This window comes from Sus scrofa, chromosome 14 (assembly GCF_054392235.1).
Source record: "Sus scrofa isolate SSC_HxYL_T2T_F1_AM1 chromosome 14, Sscrofa_HxYL_maternal_Yorkshire_Landrace_v2.0, whole genome shotgun sequence".
NCBI classification, from domain to species: Eukaryota; Metazoa; Chordata; class Mammalia; order Artiodactyla; family Suidae; genus Sus; species Sus scrofa.
Genome location: NC_139396.1, coordinates 53,555,636 through 53,578,710, shown reverse-complemented (window position 1 = coordinate 53,578,710; position 23,075 = coordinate 53,555,636). Strand labels below are relative to the sequence as shown.

The following is a 23,075-nucleotide window of genomic DNA, read 5'->3' as shown; positions in this document are numbered from 1 at the left end:
TGAGCCGCATCTGTGACCTACACCACAGCTCATGGCAACGCAGGATCCTTAACCTGCTGAACGAGGCCAGGGATTGAACCTGCGTCTTCAGGGATACTAGTCAGATTCGTTTCTGCTGAGCCACGATGGGAACTTCAGCATCAGCGACTTCTGACACTTGATCAGACAGTTCTTACCACTGAGATTCCTTGGTGAGCAATTACTTATGCCATGGCAGGATTAAAATGCTTGTGAGAGCCTGCCTGTCACCAAAGAGAGCTGAGAAGTGAGGCAGGTGTCCGCCCACGCAGTCCCAAAGTCACGTGGACACTCCCAGGCTTGTGCACACAAGTGTGCATGCAGGCCCTTTTGCCCCCCAACAATGCAGGTGTAAGAACAGCATCTCTGAGGGATGTACAACGATTAAGCTAATAAATAAAGCTACCCAATCAATGGCCCCTGGAGCAGAGCACTGGGGAATGAGAAATTGCCACTCATGCCAGGAAAACCTAGCTCCTCAAAGACCCACCAAATCCACAGCCTCAACCAACAGCAACAGGGAAGAAGAGCTGAGCTGGGAAGAGAGGGCTCAGGGTCTGAGAAGGGGCTAGAGCCACTGGGTACAGCTGTGTGAACGCAGGAAAGCAACTGTCCCTCTTTGAGCCTCATCTATAAAACAGGGGTGGTAACGCCAGTCCTTGCTCCAAATGCTACTATAGGTCCATCTTGGTGAATGTTACAGCACTTCATAAATGGTATGGACAATTCTGACCAGGTAACACAAGCCTGTGGCATAAATTCAGAGGCTACAGGAGGGTGTGGAGGAGAAAGTCAGTCTCCCTCCCAGCCCACATTCCCCTGCCAGGGGCAACCACAGTAGAAGTTTCTTATGAGTCCTTTGGGGAAGTTCTATACCAACAATTATTCTCACTTTCTTGTATATACAAAGAGAAATTTGCCTGAGGTCACTGGCTTGCAAAAGGCAGTGCTGAGATTGGACACCTGTCTGACTTCACAGCCCAAGTGCCCAATCTCTGTGCCACCCTGTTTCTAGCTGTTCCAAGCTAAGGAAAAGTCTGGAAGACTAGTTCAGAGTTCTGCCACAAAGAACCCCTCCACTGCCCTGGGACCAGGCCACCACCAGCTTGGGGCTGCAGGCCTTCTGAAGCCAGGCCAGGGCCCCACATGGCCCAAGCACCACTTTTTCTTCCTTAGCCACCTGGCCATGGACCAGAATTGCTGAATCAGTCCCTTTAACCCCACTCCACACTGTGTCCCTGTCCACGTCCCCATTGCCACTCACTGGATGGCTGCAGTAGACCCCTCAGCACACGTCTCCCATTGCCTACAGCCCATTCTGCTCAGGGCGACCTTTTCTAATGCAAAATTTGAACAAGCCACTCCTTTGCTCAAAACTTTTCCAGGGAGCTCCATGGCACTGCAGATAAATCCAAAGTCCTCTTCCCACCTAACCCAGCCCTATTTACCTGTCCAGCCTCCTCTTCCATCTCTCTCCCTCTTGTCACCCACTCCCCTGCTACCTGGCCTTGCTCGGCTCCTCCAGCACACTGGCCTCCAGGCCTTAACCTCTGCTGCCCCTCCTGCTCGTGCTCTCTTCCCACTTCTCTTCACTCAGAGAGACCTTCCTTAACCACCATCAAAATGGAATGCTCTTATTTTTTCTCAGCGCTTCTTCATAAGACAGTGCATGTTTTACAATTATCTATCTTGATCTTCTTTCACTGCCTGGCTCCCCCTCCCCCAACCAGATTGGATACTCTATGTGGGCAGGAATCTTGTCTCTCTTGACAGCAGCTTCATTCCTGATGCCCAGCGCAGTACCTGGCACACAGTATGGGCTCAACTGTGTGTTGAATAAATAAATAAAATGACCAGAAGCAACCCCCTCCACAATGAACCTTCTGTGCCTTCATTTGCTCATTGGCCCACTTCCATACCATTGTTTTGGAAAACCTCAGAGCCAGGGCTGGAAACCCTAGCCACCCCCAGTGGTAAAATGCCTTGGCCACCCCCTGGCTATCACTGCAACGCCCTTTGTCTCCTCCCTTCTTCCACGCTGTTACATTAAGCAAAATTTCTCCATTGGCAAATAAATGCTTTTTCCATCAATAACCGTGGATGACTAAATCAAACTGTTAGCTGCTGTTCTTATCTCTTAAACAGACCCATGGATTTCCCAACTAATCAGAAGGTGAATCAAACGCTGCCATTTGAGGTGGGAGATAATCCGGTCAATTTCTTCCAGGAGGAGGGATCTGGGTGGGAATTTGCGTATGGCCCCCAAAAAACAAACACTCTTGTAAATAAAGCCGGCCTCCATCCTGTCTCCACAATGCAACTCTTATTGAGTGAGTCAGGTGTTTGGCTGATTAAAAATTGATCCATTTCAAAATCTAATCAACAGAATAGGATTCTTTCATACGTTATCAAGAGAGCTGCTGACATCGAAAACCAAACCTGTTATTAACCCATGAACTCCGGTGACCCGCTGCTCGCCGCTCCGTAGGACCGTAAATTATTCAGTGGTCCAAGACCAGGGCTGGCTAGCCTGATGGATTTAGACCAGGGCGCAGTCCAGGGGTTTCAGGTCGATGGCATGGCCCCACTGGCCCCTGGAGGCTGGGTTCCAGACACTAGGGGTTTTCGTATCATGACCGTGAATACATTAGCCCCGTCCACCTGGGCTTTGCCACGGCTGTGCCTTTGACAAAAAAGCCTGTCTCAACTTCCCAAGCAGCGCAGATAGGCTGGCCCAGGCCTCAGGGGGCTGCATGGCTAGGGAACGATATTATCCCTAATTCCCAAGTTAATAAATTATTTTCTTTGAACTACAGAAAAGGAAAAAATAAACAAAGACCAGGGGGGCCTGACTGCATTTTGCAAACAGTTAGGAACAGGCAATACAGTCAGTTCAAATATTTTACCTCCTCATGCAAGGAAGAGCTCTGTTGCAATGGGACTGTTTAAAGGATGAGATGAAAAAAGTCAGCCATTGGCTGTTTCTGTGTCTGGCGAGACCCAGAGGGGCCATGGGCTTTCTCGCCAACTTCTAGACTCTTTGACCTTGAATTAAAACCTCATTAAGAGTCATATCTTATAAAAACAAGAACAGAGTAAATAAAGGATTTTTTAAAAGGACACATACCCACGCCAAAGTTTCCATCCTGCTAAGCAAGCAGGAAATCCAGCGGCAGCAAAGGCTGTTCTTGGCATTATTCTGGGGCCCGTTATTCCACAGCTGACCTGATTAGGAAGAACGATTTAGGAGGGAAAATGTAAGAGTCTTGGGTCGTCCTAGAAATAGAATGGAAGCTGGGAGACAAAATCTGGATGGTCCGCTGAGTGGCCAAGGGGACTGAGGCAAGTCACTTCCTTGTTCTGAACACGGACACCCCAGAAGAGTGTGGAGAGGCCTTCATGGGCCCCTTGGGCAGCCGCTGGGAGAACCCCAGGTAGCTGCTACGGGCTGTGCAGGCAAACAGGGTTTAAATCCTGGCTCTGTATTTCCTGGCTATGTGAGCCTGAGCAAGTGACTCAATCTCTCTGAGCCTTGGTTTTCTCATCCGTCAAATGGGAATAACAAAACAGCTATGTATTTTAGGGTAATCTTTATATGGGAGGCACACGGGAATTACTCAAATGCTCAACAAATGGCACCTGTTGTTTTTGTCGATATTATTGCTATTATTACCTCAGATGTTTTGTACTCCTTGGAAGAGCGTTTGATAAAGTTGGTGGTGAATCGGCACCCTCTTCCACTGTGCAATCCCAACCCCAGTGCTGGGCCTTCATAAAAATAATGATCCTGACCTTCCACTCCAGCACACAAGGCTTTAGTGGGAACCCCAGAAAGTCCCTGCACAATGTGTTTAAGCTTGAAAGCCCAAGTCCTGGGTTCAAATTCCAGCTCTGCCACTTGCTAGCTGTGTGACTTTGGGAAAGTGAATCCACCTCTTTGAACCTCAGCTTTCACAACTTTAAAAAAATGGGAAGATAATAATACAGACCTCATGGAACTCACTTATTAGCACAATTTCTGGCACATAGTAAGCCCTCAAGGAATGCTGGTTATCATCAACATCATCAGCATTATTATTTGGACTTAGGTTCTCACTTGATCAAGAGATTATTTTGTTCATTTACTAGTGAGAGTTGAACCTTGCAGGGGTCTCGTGCTAAGGGACCCTGGGCACATCACTCCACCTATCTGATTTCTGGGTTCCTCATCAATAAGGATAAATACTGAGAACTATAAATTCCAAAGACAAGGCCCTCATCTGGCTTGGGAACAATACTATTCTCTCAGTCTAGAACAATGACCAGGCTACAACGAGCACTTTAAGAAGGAAAGGAAGAACTAATTAAGCATATTTGCTCGATGAGTTCTTTCCCAGAAAATGTCTGTGCCCAGCACAAGCTGTCAGCACTAAATGAATATACAAGGAAGGTGACCATCTCCCTTCCCAAGCCCAAACCCAAACCCTGAAGACCCCCTCACTGCTGGGGGAAGCACTCAGCCCACTCCGGCCGAAATAGCCTGAACACTCTGGCTCTGCCGCGGCATCCCGGAGGCCAGAGGGAGGCTGACTCCCCAGCCAACAAACTCTTACAGGCCACCAGGAATCCTCTCTTCAATAATAATATATTTATAAGTCTCAGGCCCCTTCTGACCTCTCCTCAAAGCAAAAGCATCCTCTGAAGGCCCTGGGACCTGATCATATTGATCCTGTCTGAGCTGTAATTTTGTGGCTTGGAGTTGAGCAGACAGGGTCGGCCTGCCCAGCTGGCTGAGGCCTGGCGGCTCCAGAGCACCCAGAAGCAGCTGATACAAAAAAGAAGTCAGATCTGTCCTTCAAGTTGGGGACAGCAGCTGCTACTGTGGGCAGGGCTGAGGGCGGGGACAGGAGCGAGTGGCGAACACCTCTGTCCTTCCACTCCTTCTCTCAGGCCTCGCCTGCCGGAGCCAGACCAGAGCTTGCCCAGGGGGATGGAATGAATGGACTATGAGTCCCTGAGGCTCTGGTCAGGCAGGGACATGGAGAGGGTGGTGGACCTTACCCGGCCAGACAGCGGAGTCTCAGGAGGCCTCAGGCTTGGTCACGAGGGGCACTTTGCCTCCCAGCAGCGACAGTCAGAATCTGGCAGGCATTTTGAGCTGAGACGGGCTCTCAGGGCCGCCAGGCCCTCCGTGCAGTGGAGGCCGCCGTCTACTGTTTACCCACTGCCTGTTTTCCTCATGACAGGGCTTCCAAGAAGTACAGACAAAAATCAATGCAGCTGGTCCTGGTGCCCACACCCCCACCTTTCCCTCTCGCTGCCAAAGTTCAGTGCCGCTTCCTATAAAGCTGGGGCGGGCTCAGGGCTGAGCTGGGGAATGGCCGGAAGTAGAGACACCCCCTCAGTCCTCTGCCCAGGCTGGAAGCCTCAGGCAGAGGTATCTCAGGAAAGGCCAGTCAGGGCTAGGCCCTTTACCTTCACCCACAGGGGAAGGCTGACCAGGCAGGGAGCAGCAAGGAAGAATCTTCCCTGCCCCACCTTCCGTACAGCACATCACAAACGTGGCTGGGTAGCAGTTTACCCTAAAGTCTTGGCTCTGAGTCACTTGGGGCCTTGGTTAAAAATTTAGACTTTCCTAGAGTTCCCGTCCCTGGCGCAGCGGAAACAAATCCGACTGGGAAACATGAGATTGTGGGTTCGATCCCTGGCCTCGCTCAGTGGGTTACGGATCCGGCATTGCTGTTAGCTGTGGTGTAGGTCACAGATGCAGCTTGGATCTGGCGTTGCTGTGGCTGTGGCGGAGGCTGGCAGCTGTAGCTCCGATTGGACCCCTAGCCTGGGACCCTCCATATGTCGCAGGTGTGGCCCTTAAAAAAAAAAAAGAAATTTAGACTTTCAACCCAGCCTTGGGGATGCAGTTTCAAGAGATCTAGGGTGGGGTCAGGACTCTGTACTTTAAGGAGCCTCTAGGTGATTCAGCTGAGAAGCCAAGTTTGGGAAACCCTATTTGTGTGCTAAGATGGAGCTTCCAGAACGTTAATCACTGTGATGCTCAAAAGAGAAAAGAAATGGAATTAAGAGGATAGCTAGATAAAATACAGAACACTCCAATCAATTTGAATTCAGATAAGCAACAACTATTTTTTAGTATAAAAATTTAGTCAGAGTTCCCATCGTGGCGCAGTGGTAATGAATCTGACTAGGAACCATGAGGTTGCGGTTCAGTCCCTGGCCTTGCTCAGTGGGTTAAGGATCCAGCGTTGCCATGAGCTATGGTGTAGGTCACAGACGCAGCTTGGATCTGGCAGCTCTGATTAGACCCCTAGCCTGGGAACCTCCATATGCTGAGGGAGCGGCCCTGGAAAAGGCAAAAAGACAAAATAAAAATAAAAAGTAAAAACAAAAACAAAAATTTAGTGGAAAAATCTCAAATATTGCATGGGATATACTTACATTAAAAATTATTTGTTGTTTATCTGAAACTCAAGTTTAACTTGAATTATTATCATTTTAGTTTTTGCATAATCTGGCAGCCCAAATGAAAAACATTTACCACTCCACGCCGAAGAACTACTTGACATAAACCATAGCACATACACATGAGAGAATATTTATAGCCACTAAAATGGACAGTAGCAATCAACACAGCACTCGCCATGGGCCAGGCCTTGTTCCACATGCCTCATATGAATGAACTCATGTAATCTCCAAATAATAGAGGGAGGTATCATTACTGCTTCTGTTTGAGAGAAGAGGAAACTGAGACACAATGAGGTGATGTCACTTGGTCAAAACCACACAGCGAGAGGCAAAGACAGGTATTAAACTAAAGGAAGTCAGATGCCAGAGTTAAGTACAGATTTTATTATTTTACTGCTCTCTAATGGATGAACAAATGATAGAAGACATATGAGATTAGGAGTTCCCAGTGTTCCTATCGTGGCTCAGTGGTAATGAACCTAACTAGTATCCATGAGGACGCAGGTTTGATCCCTGACCTAGCTCAGTGGGTTAAGGATCTGGTGTTGCTGTGAGCTGTGGTGTAGGTTGCAGGCGTGTCTCGGATCTGGCATTGCTGTGGCTGTGGTATAGGCTGGCAGCTGCAGCTCTAATTCAACATCTACCCTGGGAACTTCCATACACCACAGGTACAGCCCCAAAAAGACAACAACAACAAAAAAAACCAGGAGTTCCCATTGTGTGCAGCAGGCTTAAGGATCCGGCCACACTGCAGCTGTGGCTCAGATTCCATCTCTGGCCCAAGACCTTCCATATGCCATGGGTGTGGCAAAAAAAAAAAAAAAAAGAGAGAGACATAGACATAAAAGACTAGACTATGTAATCTAGCATGAGGTAGAATAATACTTTCACCTGACTTCACTCCCTAAAATTTATATATAAATTATATATAAAGGCATTAGAAATGGTTAGAAGGTCACATACAGCTTACAGAAGTTTAAACTGGTACAACCACTTTGGAAAACCCCCTTGCACATACTGCTATGAAGTTATGCCAATACTACCCTGTAACCCAGCAATCCACTCCCTGATATATACTGTGGGTCTCCCCCATAGGCGATTCTGTTTACCCCTGAGGGGACTCTTTTGATAGTCACAATTTGGGGGATGCTACTGGCACCTAATGGTTAGAGGCCAGGGATACTGTTAAACATCCTCTAACGCCCAGGACAGCCCCCACCCACCACAAAGAATCATCCAGCCCCAAATGCCAACTAGGCCAAGATGGAGAAACCCTGATTTATACTCAAGAAAGATGTGTGCACCTGTTCACCCAAGAGACGCTTAGGCACAAATGTTCCTAGAAGCACTGTTGTTAGGAGCCCCAAACTGGAAGCCATCCAAATGTCCATCAACAGGAGAATGGATGAATAAATTGTGGTCTCCTCTCACAATAGAATGCTAAATGGGAACAGGAACGAATGAAGTGCAGCTACACACAACAAGGCGGGTGAATCTTGAGAACATAATGTTGGTGAAAGAAGCCAGACACAAAAGAGCACACACTGGATGATTCCCTTTACATAAAGTTCACAAAGAGGCAAAACTAACGCATGCTGTTAGGAGTCAGGATGGGTAACCCTTGCAGTACAGGCTGGCTGTGATCGGGAGGGGCTTAATGGGGCTTCTGGGGTGGGAGACAAGGATGTTCTATCTCTCAATCTGAGTGACGGTTCCATGTTTGTGACAAGTCGTTGAGATGAACACGTATAATCCACGTCCTTTTCTGTATGCTTGTTACATAAAATCCAAAGAAATTGCCTTTTCCTTTTTTTTTTAGGGCCGACCTGAACCCGTATACAGAGCTTCCCAGGCTAGGGGTCCAATTGGAGCCACAGCTGCCAGCCTACGCCACAGCCACAGCCACATCCGATCTGAGCTGCTCCTTCAACCTACATCACAGCTCACAGCAACGCCGGATCCTTAACCCACTGAGCGAGGCCAGGAATCAAACCCGCAACCACATGGTTCCTAGTCGGATTCGTTTCTGCTGCGCCATGGCGGGAACTCCTTTCGCCTTTTTTTTTTTTTTTTTTTTTTTTTTGTCTTTCTGCCTTTTCTAGGGCTGCTCACGTGGCATATGGAGGTTTCCAAGCTAGGGGTCGAATCAGAGCTATAGCCACCAGCCTACGCCAGAGCCACAGCAATGCGGGATCCAAGCCACGTCTGCAACCTACACCACAGCTCATGGCAACGCCGGATCCTTAACCCACTGAGCAAGGCCAGGGACCAAACCCACAATCTCATGGTTCCTAGTTAGATTCGTTAACCACTGTGCCACGACGGGAACTCCTCCCTTTTTTTTTTTTAAAGAAGAAATTATGATAAAGATTTATCTCAGAAGTGAGTGATTCTTATTTTCTTCTTTTTGCTTATTCTTTCTACAACTTGCATGTTGAACATGTCTTACTTTTTAAATGAATGAGTAGGTCAACAGCAAATGCATTTATTCATCAAAAATCTGCTGACCCTTGTGATGTGTTATCCCCAGCACGGGGCTCTTCGGGCAGCCGCGAGGGAAGGTGCCCCCCGCCTCATGGAGCTCACAGTCTTGGTGGGAGTAGGGACAGGATGTAACTACAACCCAGATTTGGGCCATAACCAGCCAGCAGTCAGGTATTTCCTCTGTCCAGCTCCCCCTGCTCCCCCATTAAACTTCTTCCTGCTTGCCCAGGTCTGAATTCATTATTAATGTTACCTGCCTGGCCCTGTGCTCGTGGGAGTTTGCCATTCCCCAAGTTAGATACTGCCATCAGCACTGTACTATGACAGAAAGATGGACAAAAGATTAGAGGAACAGAGGAAACAAAATGGTATAGGGGTGAAGAGGCTGGGGGTGTGGGGACTTGCTTTTGACAGGAACACAAAATACAGACAAAATACCACTACATAAATGCAGCAGGTTTTATTTGTGGTTGACCTTGGGGTGAAGGAGTTGTCACCTCTTAAAGAGAGGTAATGGGCCATCAGGGAGGGTCAGCCAGGGTGAATCTGGAGAGGTGAGCAGCAGCTAAAATTTACTGAGCCCTTGCTATGTGCCAGGCACCAAGCTAAGGAAGTCTTCACTAAATCCAATGACCCTACCGGACAGATAGGAAAACTGAGGCCCAGGGAAGTGACAGGGTTGGCTCAGTGAGGATGACAGAGCTGGGATTGAAACTCAGAACAATCCTGACTCCAGAGCCACATTCTAAACCATGAGATGTCCCCCTCCCCTCCTAGAGGAGCACCACAGTGGCACCGCCGGCACCCCTTCTCTCCTCCTCTCAGGGGTCTGCCTGGAGCTACCAGTCCCCTGAGGAGACACATAAGTCAGGAAAGAGTAGAACCAGGAAAGGCAGAGCAGGTGAGCTACAAAGTGCTGCTGCAGGGCCCTGCTGGGAACACAGTCAAAAATACCAGCTGCTCCAACCAGCATCGCCTTTAATCTCCAGAAAATGGATGCTGCTCCTAGGTCCCCAGAGAGCGCGAAGTTTGGGCTGAAGCCTTTCTGGAAAAAAGCTGTTGCCGGCGTCTCCACAGTCACCCCAGGTGACGTCTGACACTCCACTGCGGCACTGGCTGACAAGTGTCTTCAAAGGACAGAAATCGGCAGCTTTGCCGTCTTTTCATACAGATGTCATTCACCCACAGGAAGCGCTCTCCCCATGCATTGTGAGAGTTATTTTGGTTTAAGGAAGCCAACCCCAGAGCAAATCCAAGAAAGAAATCAAAGGAAGGGGTGGAGGAAGAGCAACGCTGGCAAAACGAGAAAAGGTGGCGTTTGAGTAAACAAAACGCCACAAAACAATCTTTTTCAAGATGATCTTTTTTGAGATCAAGGATGAGCAGGGAGAAAGAACTGTGTTGAACGCCAGCAGGTGTGGTGGGCTCAGGGAGATGTGTGGGACTTCATGGGTGTCTGCAAGCCACGTTTCAGGAGTAGGCAAAATCCATTCTCAATGTGCAAGACTTGCTGGTCTTACATATAACAGGGAAGGAGGGTAGGTGACCCCTGCTAGGGGCTCCCAAAAAAGAGAACCTGAGACCCAGAAGGAGGGAACACCCCACATCTCCTAAAGCTTCAGGTGGGAGCTTCTTTCTCTGGGTGGTTTACTGACATGACTGTGGCTGAGACACTGTCCAGCCCCTTTCCAAAAATTCCTGCAGAAAGGGTACATTTAAAACCCTGAAGGCAGTACAGCTCCTCTCAGGGCTATGTCCTGGCACACTGTGTGGCCTCCCTCTGTCCCCTCCTCCTGATGTTTTTCAAACAACAGGGCACATGCTGCACTACCCGGCAGGTCAGCACCAGGCCAGGTGGCAGATATGGCACGTGTCTGGTTTACCTTGCAGAAATTCGGTCATACAGAATGGAGTGCCCAGAGTTTCTGGATTGCTGCATACAAAGAATTGTTTTGGAGGGTATTAAAAAGTTAAATAAAGAGCTTAACGCCGCTGCCCCCCCCCCCCAACGCCACCCAATCCAAAAAAACTAAACAACAGGGTGGGCTCCTGTAATCAAACTACTAAGAGGTAGGGAAGGTGACTTCTGGGATGATTCAACCAAGTCTGTCTCTTTCCATATCCTGACTCAGCCTTTCCTGAAGGCTGGTTTCACTTTGTCCCCATGAAGCTATCTGTAGCCCTGGCCATAGGCAGCTCTAGGCTTCCTTCCCTCCAGCATCTCAGCTAGAGAAAAAATGGACTCCCTACTCTGCTTTAGTTGAAAAAATCCCAGGAAGCTCCCTAATTGGCCCACCTTGAGTCATGTGATAGCCCCTTGACTCATGTGGCCAATCAGGGTGGTCAAGAGATGGAGTGATATGATTGGTAGTTCCTTTTCTCTCTGGGTTGAGTCACGTGATTGAAGGGAGGAGGTAGGAAGCAAGAAGAAGGCCACCACAGGAATGGTGATGAGCAGGGCAAATACCCCAAGGTGTATCTGTTACATGCTGAACAATGGTATTTGGCTGCTGCCTGATTTTGTCATCCTACCAGCACCTGAGGGCCCTGTCATCTCCCCAGCCTGACTTTTCCTACTCCATCATCATAAGAGACGAACTCACAACAGTCATTTGGATCACAAACAGGAACATCTACTGGGCACTCATTAGGTCCCAGGCACTCTGCTAAGTACTGTCCACTAATAATCTCATTGGATCCTCACAGCAACCCTCATCCTATCCGACTATCAGAAAAGCTGATGCTGAGAGAAGTACAGGGGCTTACCCATGATCACACAGCTTGTAAGAGGCAGGGCTGATTGCTGAAACTGACTCTAATAGACTTCAAAGCTTGTGTTCTTAATATTGACACCATTCTTGCCCCCAGAGGAAAACACTTAAAGGGGTCAAACTCCCCTAGAGTGACAAAAGGGGATTTACACGCTGGGATAGAGGAAGGTCCCCAGGTACAGTGACCACGGAATGGCATCCTCTAGCACAGAGATACCTGTCACCTGTACAGAGCCGAACCCTGTTCATCCCTCACCCAGGGCCTAGCACCAGTGGGTGCTCAACAAATGTTAGCAGAACTGGATCCAAGCCTTGCGAAAAGGCAGGATGGAGAGATTCCCCAGGGGATGTTTGGCCTCTGGTCTCTGTGAATGACAAAGTGGGCCCTGACTCCAGGGCAGGTGACAAATGTCAGAACACCTAAAAAGCATGGGAGCTGCCAGACAGTCTAAAGAAGAATCCTAAAGGAGAAACTCAACCTTCCATTACACTGAAAGGATTTCATGTCTAGTAATATGAGAGACAAGATAACCTGAAAATGCTCACACTATAAAACACCCAGAAATAATACATGAAATATACCAACATGCCTTTAAATATATAGGTCAGTTCAGTAAGAAAGTAGGAGAAAATCTCAAGGGCCAAAACTAAAGAGGAAACTCAAAGTCACTAAGATGGGCACCCTTTCATTGCCAACGGTGCTGAAGTGCCCATCTTAGTAGTCCAGAGGGCTTCACCCTCCATCAGAGTGGGTCAGAACATGTCTATCCACTAATGCAGAAAGAAGAAAACAGTAGAATTTGATCTGTCTTGGCCATGCCTCTAGATCGGAAAACCAAAAAGTAGCTTCTCCTGATAATTCATAACCATAGTTCTGCCCTCACAAGGGGCTGGAGTTCATTGTTACACTCCCCTTCAAGTTCTCAGACTTGTCTACACCAGCATCACCTGGATACACAGACTGGGGGCTCTACCCCCAGCATTCCCAATTCGGAAGATCTGGGATAGGGCCCAAGAATTTTCCTAAGTTCCCAGATGCTTTTTGGTCCAGGGACCTCACTTTGAGAACTACTGCTGTCAAGGCAAGCAATTAACATTAAAAAAAAAATCATTCTCCTCTGGTAATACCCCCTGGACATTAAGCAAAAGCAAATACAAAATCTCTCCAGAGCAGGTGTGAGCAAACTATGATCTGTGGGGCAAACCCACCCACCTCCTGGCCAAATCCAGCCACACCCGTTAGGTTACTTATTTCTGGCTGCTTTTGTTGCACAACAGCAGGGCTGGGTTGCTGCATCAGAGACTACAGCCTGCAAAGCTAAGAATATTTGTTATCTGGCCTTTTATAGAAAAAGTTTACCGACTTCTACTCTAGAGCTAACCCCAGGCCACACAAAATTCTCAGAGATTTAATCCTACTAAAGATGAGCTTTCAATCCTAAATTACAAAACACATGGGGAAAGAGTCTAATACGTGTGAGAAACAATAGACACTATGAACATAACCAGCAAGCTCAGATTCCAGAACTTCAGATAAAGGAATTACTACGTATCAACTACAAACATAACAGAGGAGCAGAGCCTACACTCAGCAACCCTAAGGTCTTAAATCAAGTGGGACCATCTGTGTGCCAGGCTTTGGGCCAAATGCCTTACGTGGTCCAAGTCCTTTTCACATGAAGAACTCCACATCAAGTATGAGAACAGGCTCAAACATATATCTTCACTTACCTAACTTTATCTAGCAAATATGGAAGAGAGCCAGGATGAAACCTAGGCTATGGCTGAAACCCAGTTCTAGAAGGTTCCAGAGCTTATGACTGACTCACTTCCACTCTGTAGCAGGGTGCTCAATAGAGATCGAGAGCCCCTAATTTGGAATACCTAAATAAGAAGGGCCCAACAACTCCCTGAAAACTATATGAAAAATGCTATGTCTCTATCACGATCCTAAAGAGAGGGTCCTTAGCTTTCATCAGATTCTCAAAGTTGCAGAACCCCAGAGACAGCCAGATCCAAATACAAATCTTCTCTCCACACCACACCAGACTGTGTTAACATCCAACATTTCCTGTGCACGATGCCGAGCACCATCTGAACTTTGTAGGAATATGCTTGTTTAAATCCCACACAATCCTATGAGAAAGTACTTTTATCATCTCCATTTTACAGATGAGAAAACTGAGGCCGCAGAGGGGGTCAGGCAACTTGCCTGGGGTTCCACAATTCACAAGTGGCAGAACAGAGACGTCAGAGTGGACCTTACTCACCTGCACACCTCATCTCTGCCACACTGCCAGAGTTACTGGCCTTCCAGTTCTGAAACCAATCGTTTGTCTCTTCAAATTTGGAGGGCCTGGGGTCTTTCCCATCTACTCTGGAAACATGAAAAGTACTTCTACTCTCATTTCAGAGCACAGTTCCCTCCTAATCCCAACCTTCCTGTCCAGGAGAGTATTTCAAGGCCGGCCAGCCATGAACAGGACACTTTTTGGAGTGTAAGCATTCCCCTGTCCCCCACTACCTCGCCTGGCGCCGGCCCAGGCACCAACTACCTACTTGGCTGCTGCCTTGCTCATTGCCAGCATAAACACACATTTACCCAATTTTTCAGAATGAGCAATATTTACTCAACAGCCCAGAATGGCTCATATGGAACTATTAAACCCCACTGCCTCAGTCTGCAGCTTGGAGCGCGATAATGAATCAGTATTTTGGAGTGATTACGATGCTAATAAGAATGTGTGAGGCACAGAATATCACTATGCAGGGGCAGCCGCCAAATCCCCTGGACTCCCTGCCTCCCAACCTCTCATTCGGGAATTTCACCATTCCAGAAACCAGGCTGCCTAAGAACCTCCAGCCCCCGAGGCGGACCACGCTTGAGTTATTGGAACACAAGCAGATGAGAAACAGAAGCCTATCATTTCAGAGGGCGGGCCCTCGTGGGGATGGGAAGGGCGACGGTGGCCCCCTCCTGATGGCCCTGAAGGCCCCAGAGCTCCCTATTCTAGCGGGGCTTAGAATTTCAGCACAGCATTTCACACATTCAAACACGCAAAAATACTGGAGAAAAAAATACTTGTTCCCTCAGGCTGCATGCCTGAAGCAATGTGGGATTTGGTGGGTTTTTTTTTTTTTTTTCTTTTGGATCTTACTCTCATCACAAGCCCCTAGGTAAATAATAAATGGCAGAAAGGAAGCATATATTTCAATGTGGTGAGGCCCTTCCCATCTGCCCAGGGAAATTGCTCTATTACTCTTTCTACCTTGACCTGCTCCATCCTACAGACTGATGAATTTTCTGGATGCTTGGAGTGGCCAGGCATGCAGTTTCCAGACAGGGGACAGTGGTGGGTACAGCTGATTTTCCTTGTCTAGCCGCTTCTCCCACCCTAGGCTCTAGGTCCTCAAAGCCCTCCAAATTCTCCTCTTTCATCCCTCCAATGCTCCCTTCACCCAGTCACGGTTCCACTCTGTTTCAAGATAAAAACCCCAGCAGGGCCTACAAGCCCCATTTGAGCCAACCCTATCTACCCTCCCCAGCCACACCCCACCCCACCTCCCCGCCCCTCAATCTATGCTCCAGTAACACTAGCCGTCTTTCACTGCCCAGAACCAAAGGTGTGACCTCCCACCCCAGGACCTTTGCATATGCTGCCCCCCCCTTCATCTGCATGGATGACCATGGCATCTCTTACCTGGCTAATTTAGGAGTTCTAACTTCTAGATTAAATTTGTTATATGATATCATCATTCCTAGCTCATTTCCTCCACAGCTGTTCACAGGTTTTGCAATTTCAAATATGTGTGATTATTTGATTAATGTCAATCTCTTTAGGGGTTTTACTTCTAAACACTGTGGAGACCAACGGTGCATGAGGGCTGACAGCATATCTGTGTTGATCACCAGGGCATCATTAGGGCATAGCCTGGGACCTGGCACATAGGAGGGGCTGGATAAATACAGATGACTATTGACTGAACAAATGAATATCTGAGCCCAGCCCCTCCCCTTACTCTGCTTCCTCAACCAACTGTTTCTTCACTGAGCTGGACTCCTTAGCTTTTCAGACCTTCGCTACATGGCCCTGTTTTATCTACTGTAAAGTGCCATGTTCAGGGACAAAGTTTGAACCCAGGTCTACTTGACTTTGGAGCCATATTCTTAGCCTTGAGACTAGGACCAAAGACATAAAGCCAGAAATAAAAAATTTTTCCCATTGCCAGTGTTTTAAAAGCAAAAATACCTGCAGATGCCCAGGGATATGGTCTGGCTGAGGGTGGAGGGATTCATTCACTTTGTGGAATATCAGGCCAGTAAAACACCTGTTCTGAAGACAGCAAAATGCCATGGAAAAGGCCAATGCCAGTGTTAAGCAAAAAGACCACAAAATAGAATCGGCCACACTTCTGATGGCAGACCAGGAAGGCAGAGTAGACGGAGGCACACTGAAGTGCTCAAGGGGGCTGTGTTCTTGGCACCTTCTTCTCCCTCTTTTCTCTTTTTAAAACCCTCCAATAACGTAGCAACATGGCTTTCATAAGACAAAATTAATTTTTAAAACTCTCTTCTTTTCCTTTCAGTCACAAGATCCCCTGATAATCCATCTGTGACCAGTGCCTCCCCCCGCCCCCTACACAACCCAAGAAGCTTTCCTCAGCTCCTCTTAGTCCCCTAACAACTCAGGAATGAAAATAGAGAGGAAAAAGCATGCAGAGCAAAGGAAGGCATGGTGCTGCTGTGAGCAGGGACCCTACAGATGCAGGACTGGGAAGGTGTGAGTGTATGTGTGCGCGTGCAAGTGGGTGTATGTGCACATGCGTGCATGTGAACGTGTGTGCACGTGCCTGTGGCTACAGATGCCATGGGCCTGTGGCTATCCAAGCAGTCTCACCAGTGAGAGAGCCTGGGTCCCACAGAGCCACAGTAGGGAAACTTCCCAAAGCCACCCCAGGAAGGGTGAAGCAGGGCAGGCATCTCAAGGCAGAGAAGTGGCAGATGTCACCACCTGCTTTCTTTCTAAGGCCTCAAGCTCTTCTTGGAGGAAAGATAGCTGTGTCACTTCCCTTCATCTTTATCACTGGCACCTGGCCATCCAGAGGATTAAGGCGATTAACATGGAGGAAAGGCAAGCAGGCATCGAGCCTCTCTCTCTGCTTCTAAGGGTGGCCACAGCAGCCTCACTCTTTGCCTGGCTCTCAGAGAAGTGGCTTTGTCTTGCTCCCACTTTATGGGGGCCATGGGCTCCAAAAGAACCTTCCAGAGTGGGTGGACCAGACTGGGCCTGAGGAAAGTGGAATTTGCTCCTCTGTGTCTTCTTCAAACCAAATTCAACCCCTGCTTCCTGCCAGAGTCCAGAAAGTTTAGGGGTTGCTCCCCCCAAACCTCTGGGAGCAATGAACGTGTCATGCCATCAACAGATATTTATCGCGCATCTAAGATATGCCAAGCTCTGTGCTTCTGACAAGAGTCAACAAGACAGACCCAAATGCTGTCCTTGTGGGTCTTCACAAAGACAAAGCCAGCAAGCCCAACGAAGTGTGATGGAAGAGTTATGGGGGAAGCCCCCGGTCCTGCCAGGAGGTTCAGGAGAGCCTCTTGGATTAAAGATGAGAGAAGCCTGCCAGGTGGAGTGATGACAAGAGAGTTCCCGGCAGGGGGAACAGCACAGGCAAAGGTCTAGAGGTAAGAAAGCACAAGGCATTTGTGGACCTAGTAATAGCTTAAGTCTGGCTGGGGGAGTTGGTGGTAAGGAGGTCTAGGAAGAGATGGGATGGTGGGGATGGATGAGGGTGGCAGGAGGTGATAATGACAAGCCTTGTAAGCCAAGGTAAAAGTTTGGACATCATCCCATAAGCAACGGGGAGCCACTGAAAGTTTTTAAGGGAAGGAGAGGGTGTGGTGACCTGATTTCATTTTTTTATAAAGCTCCCTCAAGGCAGAGCTCAGGGTCATCAACTCTTGGCTTTAACTTCAGAATCAAGCAAGGGCATCAGCATGTGATGTAAACAGAAGTCACTGCCACCTCCCTGCCATGATTTCCTGGGGACGCATGCCTTCCACAGAGTCTCGAGACCTGTCAAAAGGGCCATGTGAGTTGGGATTGATGCGTGGGGTTCACACTCAGTCTTGCGCATCTGAGAAATGTGCACATGTCTCTACCTGCCTCCTCCAATCGGGAGGATTAAATGAGCTCATACCTGCCAGGGGCTCAGCATCATCCTTGGTGCTGGGAATATACTTCATAAATAAGCCGTTGAGATGTTTCTTTTCACCAGTTTAGAGCCACCTTAAGCACCGAGACAGCCTCAGAGACCCAGGGACCCCTGGCCCAATCTGATATTTATCAACAGGCAAACCTGTTGTGTGTCCAGCATTTAACTATTTTCGATTTCTTCCCTGCATTTACATCTTAAAATAACGTTCATAAAACCCAGGTTTCTGGCTTCTCTTGAAAACCCAAACCATCTGCTTAAAACCAGTGCAGCACGGCCCCTCGAGCACCCTGGAAGGCATGAGCCACATCTCCTACCCCAGCTCCAAATGTCAGACCAGCTGGGAGATGACCTCAAAGTGGGGAGTTTCCTAAAGCTCAGGGCTAAAGATGTAAGGGGCAAGCAGAGGAGGGAGGGGCTGTCTGGCGGGGCCCACCCTCCCACACAGAGGCCCCCCAGCCCGGCCGGCACTCCCCCCACCTTCTCTTTGATAACATCTCTTCCAAGTCATCCCTCCCCTCCTCCAATACCTAAGGAGTTTTGCCCTTAAAGAAATAAAAAAATAAAAAACATACCAGCTCCACACTGTGGCCCTCAAGGCCCTGTGTGATCTGGCCCCTGCCATCCTCTCTTAATGTCATCTGCCACTTCCCCACTTCCAGGATACAGAAAGCTAAGGCTAGGGGCAGGGGAGGTAGCATCTAGCAAAGAATGAAGAGGTTGAAAAACACTTGCCCCATTCTGCAGACGGGGCTGAGGCATAAAGGAGGCCCTCATTGAAATCAGGAAGGTCCAGGAATCAGCCCGTGCTCCTTACTCCTCTCATCAGGACGGCCCAGCTATTTCTGCCTAGCAGCACCTCAACAGAGGGGCCTGGCCTTATCAGGACATTTGGGGGGCATGGTCCTCTCTCATGCATGACCCACCATGCTCAGTGGGGGCCTACGTATATTTTCAGAGATCAGGTCCAATTTCAGAAATGGAAAAATAACCCTCCTGCCCCCCCCAAACCCTGCAGAGGGGCTTCCTCAGCTTATGAGCTGCCTCTTCAGCTGGCCAGTGTGGTAGATATCATTATCTGCAAGGATGCAGCAAAACGTCCCCTCAGGCCCCACCCTCTCAGCTGCCCTCCCTCCGCCTTCTCCTGTACCTGCAATTTGAGAATTGCTCTGTCCCTGTCTCTCTCTGTCTAGTCCTCTACTGTGTTCTCCCTTCCTCCCCGGCCAGGGAAATGGGGGTAAAAAAAATCTCCCAAGATCCCCAATTTAAAATTAAGTCAGATTTTTTTTCCTCTCCCCTTCCTCACTACCTAATAACCACACTTGTGGAAGTTGATGCTCTACATAACGAAAAGAGAGGCCTCCTTGGAGAGGGTACAATCAGACAATTTTTAAGATCACGGAGCATTAGACCATTCCCAACTGGGTTTACTAATCAAACAGCCAAATCCTTCATAACCAGCCAATCCCTACAGGGCAATTAAATCCTTCCCCTTTAAAACACTTGCCACACTGTCTGGGGACAGAAAGAAAAATTTGCAAAATTCATTTGATAAATTAGCCAGGGAAAAGAAAGGAGTGAATCAAGCTTTGTTCTTTTCATTTTTTTTAATTATGGAATTCACAATGCCTGAATAATGTTTAATAAGAACTATGAAAATTCCTAACAGTATTACAACACAACACAAAAGAATTAACCTGGTTACCGTGAAAAATTGCATATTTAATTAAGAACAGAGAGTTCAAAACTATCCAGAGATTTCAAAAGTGCTGTTGCCTGAGGGGCCAAATTACATGCTTCCAGGGCTGCTAACGGAGTTAGCACGTTCAGTCATTACCCAGGCGTTCCCATTAAGTGACTCTGGGCAGATGACATCAAATTCATTTCAAAAGCACCAGGAACTGAAGCATTCACTTGGGTAGTTTAAGGGAAAGCAACTATCCTGCTGGTACAAATCAGACCCCTTGTTGATAAAGGCAATAATTAAAGAATAATGTTAATTAGCCGCTTTTATTTGAAGAAAAGTACAGTAGTTGGAGCTCGTCCAGGCTGTTGAGGTGGGAGTCGCTCTTTCTGGAAGAAGGGGAGGCTGCTAGTGGGAATGGGGAGGCTGGGGGCCCACAGGCAGAGAGAGCGATGGCAGAGGCTGGGCCAGGGGGCAGAACAGGGCCCATTAAGGAGGATGTTGGCACAGCCCACCTGAAGCCCAGGTATCCATGCTGGAACCACCCTGGCCACCCTGAGGCCTTCAAGGGAGTAGCTTGGCAATCGAAGAGAGACGGCACTGCCGGTATCTTGGGCACTGTCACCATCAGCCCCACTTCCATCACGGCAGGCTCTGGCCAACATAGATCTCCCTGTTCGGCTACTTCCTGTCACACCCACTCTCCTCACTTGGCCATCTCTGTCACACCCGCTCCCCACTTGGCCTCTTCCTGTCACACCCACTTCCCTTGCACAACCTTCTCTCTCTCCTCATGGTCTGTCACACTCAGCCCTGAATCCACCCCCCACGACCCTTACTGTAGCAGATTGTTCCCAAAGATGGTCACCACAATATCTCGCCTGCTCTTCCTGCACTGTGACCTTGACACTCCTCCCATGGACTGCTGGGGCCTACAGCCCCTCTCTTTGAACCACAGTGGCCTTTTGTAACCACCTCAACCACAGAGGAGATGGAAATGACACCAACGACCTCCGAGGCTAGATCGTGCAAACACCTTCACTTCACCTTGCTCTCTTCAGGACACTCGCCCTTGGACTCCAGCCACCGTGCTGTCAGGAGGCCCAAAGGAATCCTCACCGAAAGACCACGTGGAGATGGCACATGCTAGTGTCCTGGCTGGGAGCTGAGGTCCCAGCAGGCAGCCTGCATCAACCACTAGATGGGTGACTTGTTAAGTTACCCTAAACTCTGAATCTTCCCAGAGAAAGCCCCAGATATCACAGAGCAGAAACAAGCTGATTCGGCTGGGCTCCATCCTGATTCCTGACTCACAGAATAAATCATTGTTTTACCTAGCAACTTTTGGGGTGCTTTGTTACACAGCAGTAAATGTGGGATACATTAATACAAACAGTCACACGTTTTAAGAATTGTCCTCATTCCCAACATCTCCCTTTCCTCACAGACCCATCGAAGAGGCCCAGTATGAGAAACAGCTCGATAGTCTGACCACCAGTGACAAGAACTTCTCCCAGAGAAAGCCATCTAGCCTCTACCTAATGCCTCTTTAGTCAGCAGCTCTCAACAGCCCCTGAGTGCCACGAGCGCCTGCTATGTGCTCAGCAGGAAGGATTCAGCAAACCACAGGGTCCAGTGTAGAGGGAAGAGAACACAGGAAGCCCGACGGTGTGGAGGACAAAACTGAGACCTCTGCACAACTGAGTGCTCTGCCTAGGACCCGTGGCTGGTTCATGGCAGAGCCAGGCTCTGATCCTCTGGACTCCAGTGAAGTGGTCTGATTCTTATTAGCAAGGTGCTTAATTAGGGCAGCTCATCGATACAATCCAGAGAAACAAATTACTCTCTGACCCAAGCCCACTCACCTGCTGGTGTTTGGGCCAGCTCCAACCCACTAAAGGGGCCAGCCTGGGCAGGATACAAGGGAACAGGCACTGATGGGGCACCTGGGCCGGTGGCGCCAGCTCTGAGGACTCAGAGCCTGGGACCTGAGGGAGCTGCCTTCCCTGGAGCGTCCCACCTGGGCAGCCAAGTAGGAAGCAGGAACTGGACCTGGGTTTCTCTCCTCCCGGCTCTGGGGAGGCAGGCCGCCTCAGAAGGCCTCACCTACCACGAGATGCCAAGATGCTCTGCTCTGCCCAGAGAGTAATTTTTCCAGAGATGAATTTCATAAAGTAGGCCATGGGCCAAGGGACCAACCCCCTTGTTTGCACAGGCTGAGGTGAATACCCTCTGAGGGATGGTGCTGGTTCAAAGAGGCTCCCAGGCTTCTGGCCCAAGGGGCCCAGCATCCAGCCACCCCGAGATGTTAAGGGCAGAAAATAGGCCTGGATCCTCCCAGAGACCCCTACATGGTCACCAGCTCTGACCTTGGCTCCTGGGACCCTGACATCCCAGCTGCTTGTGGGCACCCACTCACCAGGTACCCTGGCCCACCTCTGCCAGCCAGCACTGTCCACTGTGAGCAAAATATCATCACTTAAGACCTTTACAAGGTAACTGCGTATACGGCAGCCCCTTCCCAACCATACAGTCTCTGCTTTGGGTATTCACAGAAATAACAAGAGGCAGGAGAACACAGGAACACTGGAGGAGCTCTGGAATCAGACTGCGTGACTCTGCTGAGTGACCTTGGGCCAGTCACTTGACCTCTTTGTGCCTCAGCTTCCTCCTCTGCAAAATGGGGATATTAATGGTACCTATAATCATAGAGCAGTTATGGGAATTAAATCATCTAAATGATGGTATTTAGGAAGCATTTAGAGTTGTATCTGGCACAAAGCCACCTTTGATAAGCATTTGTTAAATTAAAAAAAAAAAAAAGCTTCGGAGCTCCTCTCATCCCTGAATGGTCATGTAAATTCTGCCATTTTCAGGAATGGCTGCATTGAGGCCAGAGAAGGCAGAATAATCTCCTACCAGGCACAAAGTCACCACAGCTGGTCCTGAGAGTGAGGCTGCTAACTCACATGGCTATGGGGGTGCTGCAATGGAGCATCAAGAGCACAACCAGGCTCAGTGACGGTTGTGCAAAAGGGGAAATCAACTGTCCATTCCCACCACCATTATCCATCTCAGCTGGCCGCTGCCCTGTCTGAAATGCAGGCCCAGGGATACTAGATCTTCTGCTAAAGAGAAGCCAGGGAAACTGAGCTTTAAAAATGTGGCCTCTGATCAGGACACCAGCCATTTGGCATTCACGAAGCGACATGCACGTCACTGAAGCTGCGATGTAGAGTAATGAGCTCACCACCTGATAGGAGAAAGCAATAAGGAAGCAGGGAATCACCTGGTGGCCTGGAAAGGAGCCCAGACCAGGAGCAAGAAGAGGAGATAGAGGATGGTACCCAAGCCAGCAGAGAGTCAAGGAGGGAGGTCAGCAAAGAATGAGGGGAACAGTGTTCCAGGCAAAGGAAACAGCAAATGCAAAAGCTAGAAAG

At 48.8% G+C, this 23,075-nt stretch overlaps 1 protein-coding gene across 31 annotated transcripts in view; it reads right to left on the bottom strand.

Moving 5' to 3' along the window:
- The window catches only part of CUX2 (cut like homeobox 2), a 296,127-nt gene that overhangs the window by 233,045 nt on the left and 40,007 nt on the right, over window positions 1-23,075 (bottom strand). For 3 of the 31 annotated variants that reach the window (XM_084995995.1, XM_084995997.1, XM_084996025.1), the window contains exons 1-2: window positions 5,059-5,212; window positions 3,146-3,243 (exon numbers count right to left, since the gene is read on the bottom strand). The exons of 26 other annotated variants lie outside the window; for them this stretch is intronic. In XM_084995995.1, coding sequence (XP_084852121.1) covers window positions 3,146-3,163 — 18 coding nt within the window. In that variant the 5' untranslated portion in view covers window positions 3,164-3,243; window positions 5,059-5,212. Of the gene's footprint in view, window positions 1-3,145; window positions 3,244-5,058; window positions 5,213-23,075 lie in introns of those variants that run through there. 2 more of the 31 variants (XM_084996009.1, XM_084996014.1) reach the window with 1 other exon arrangement.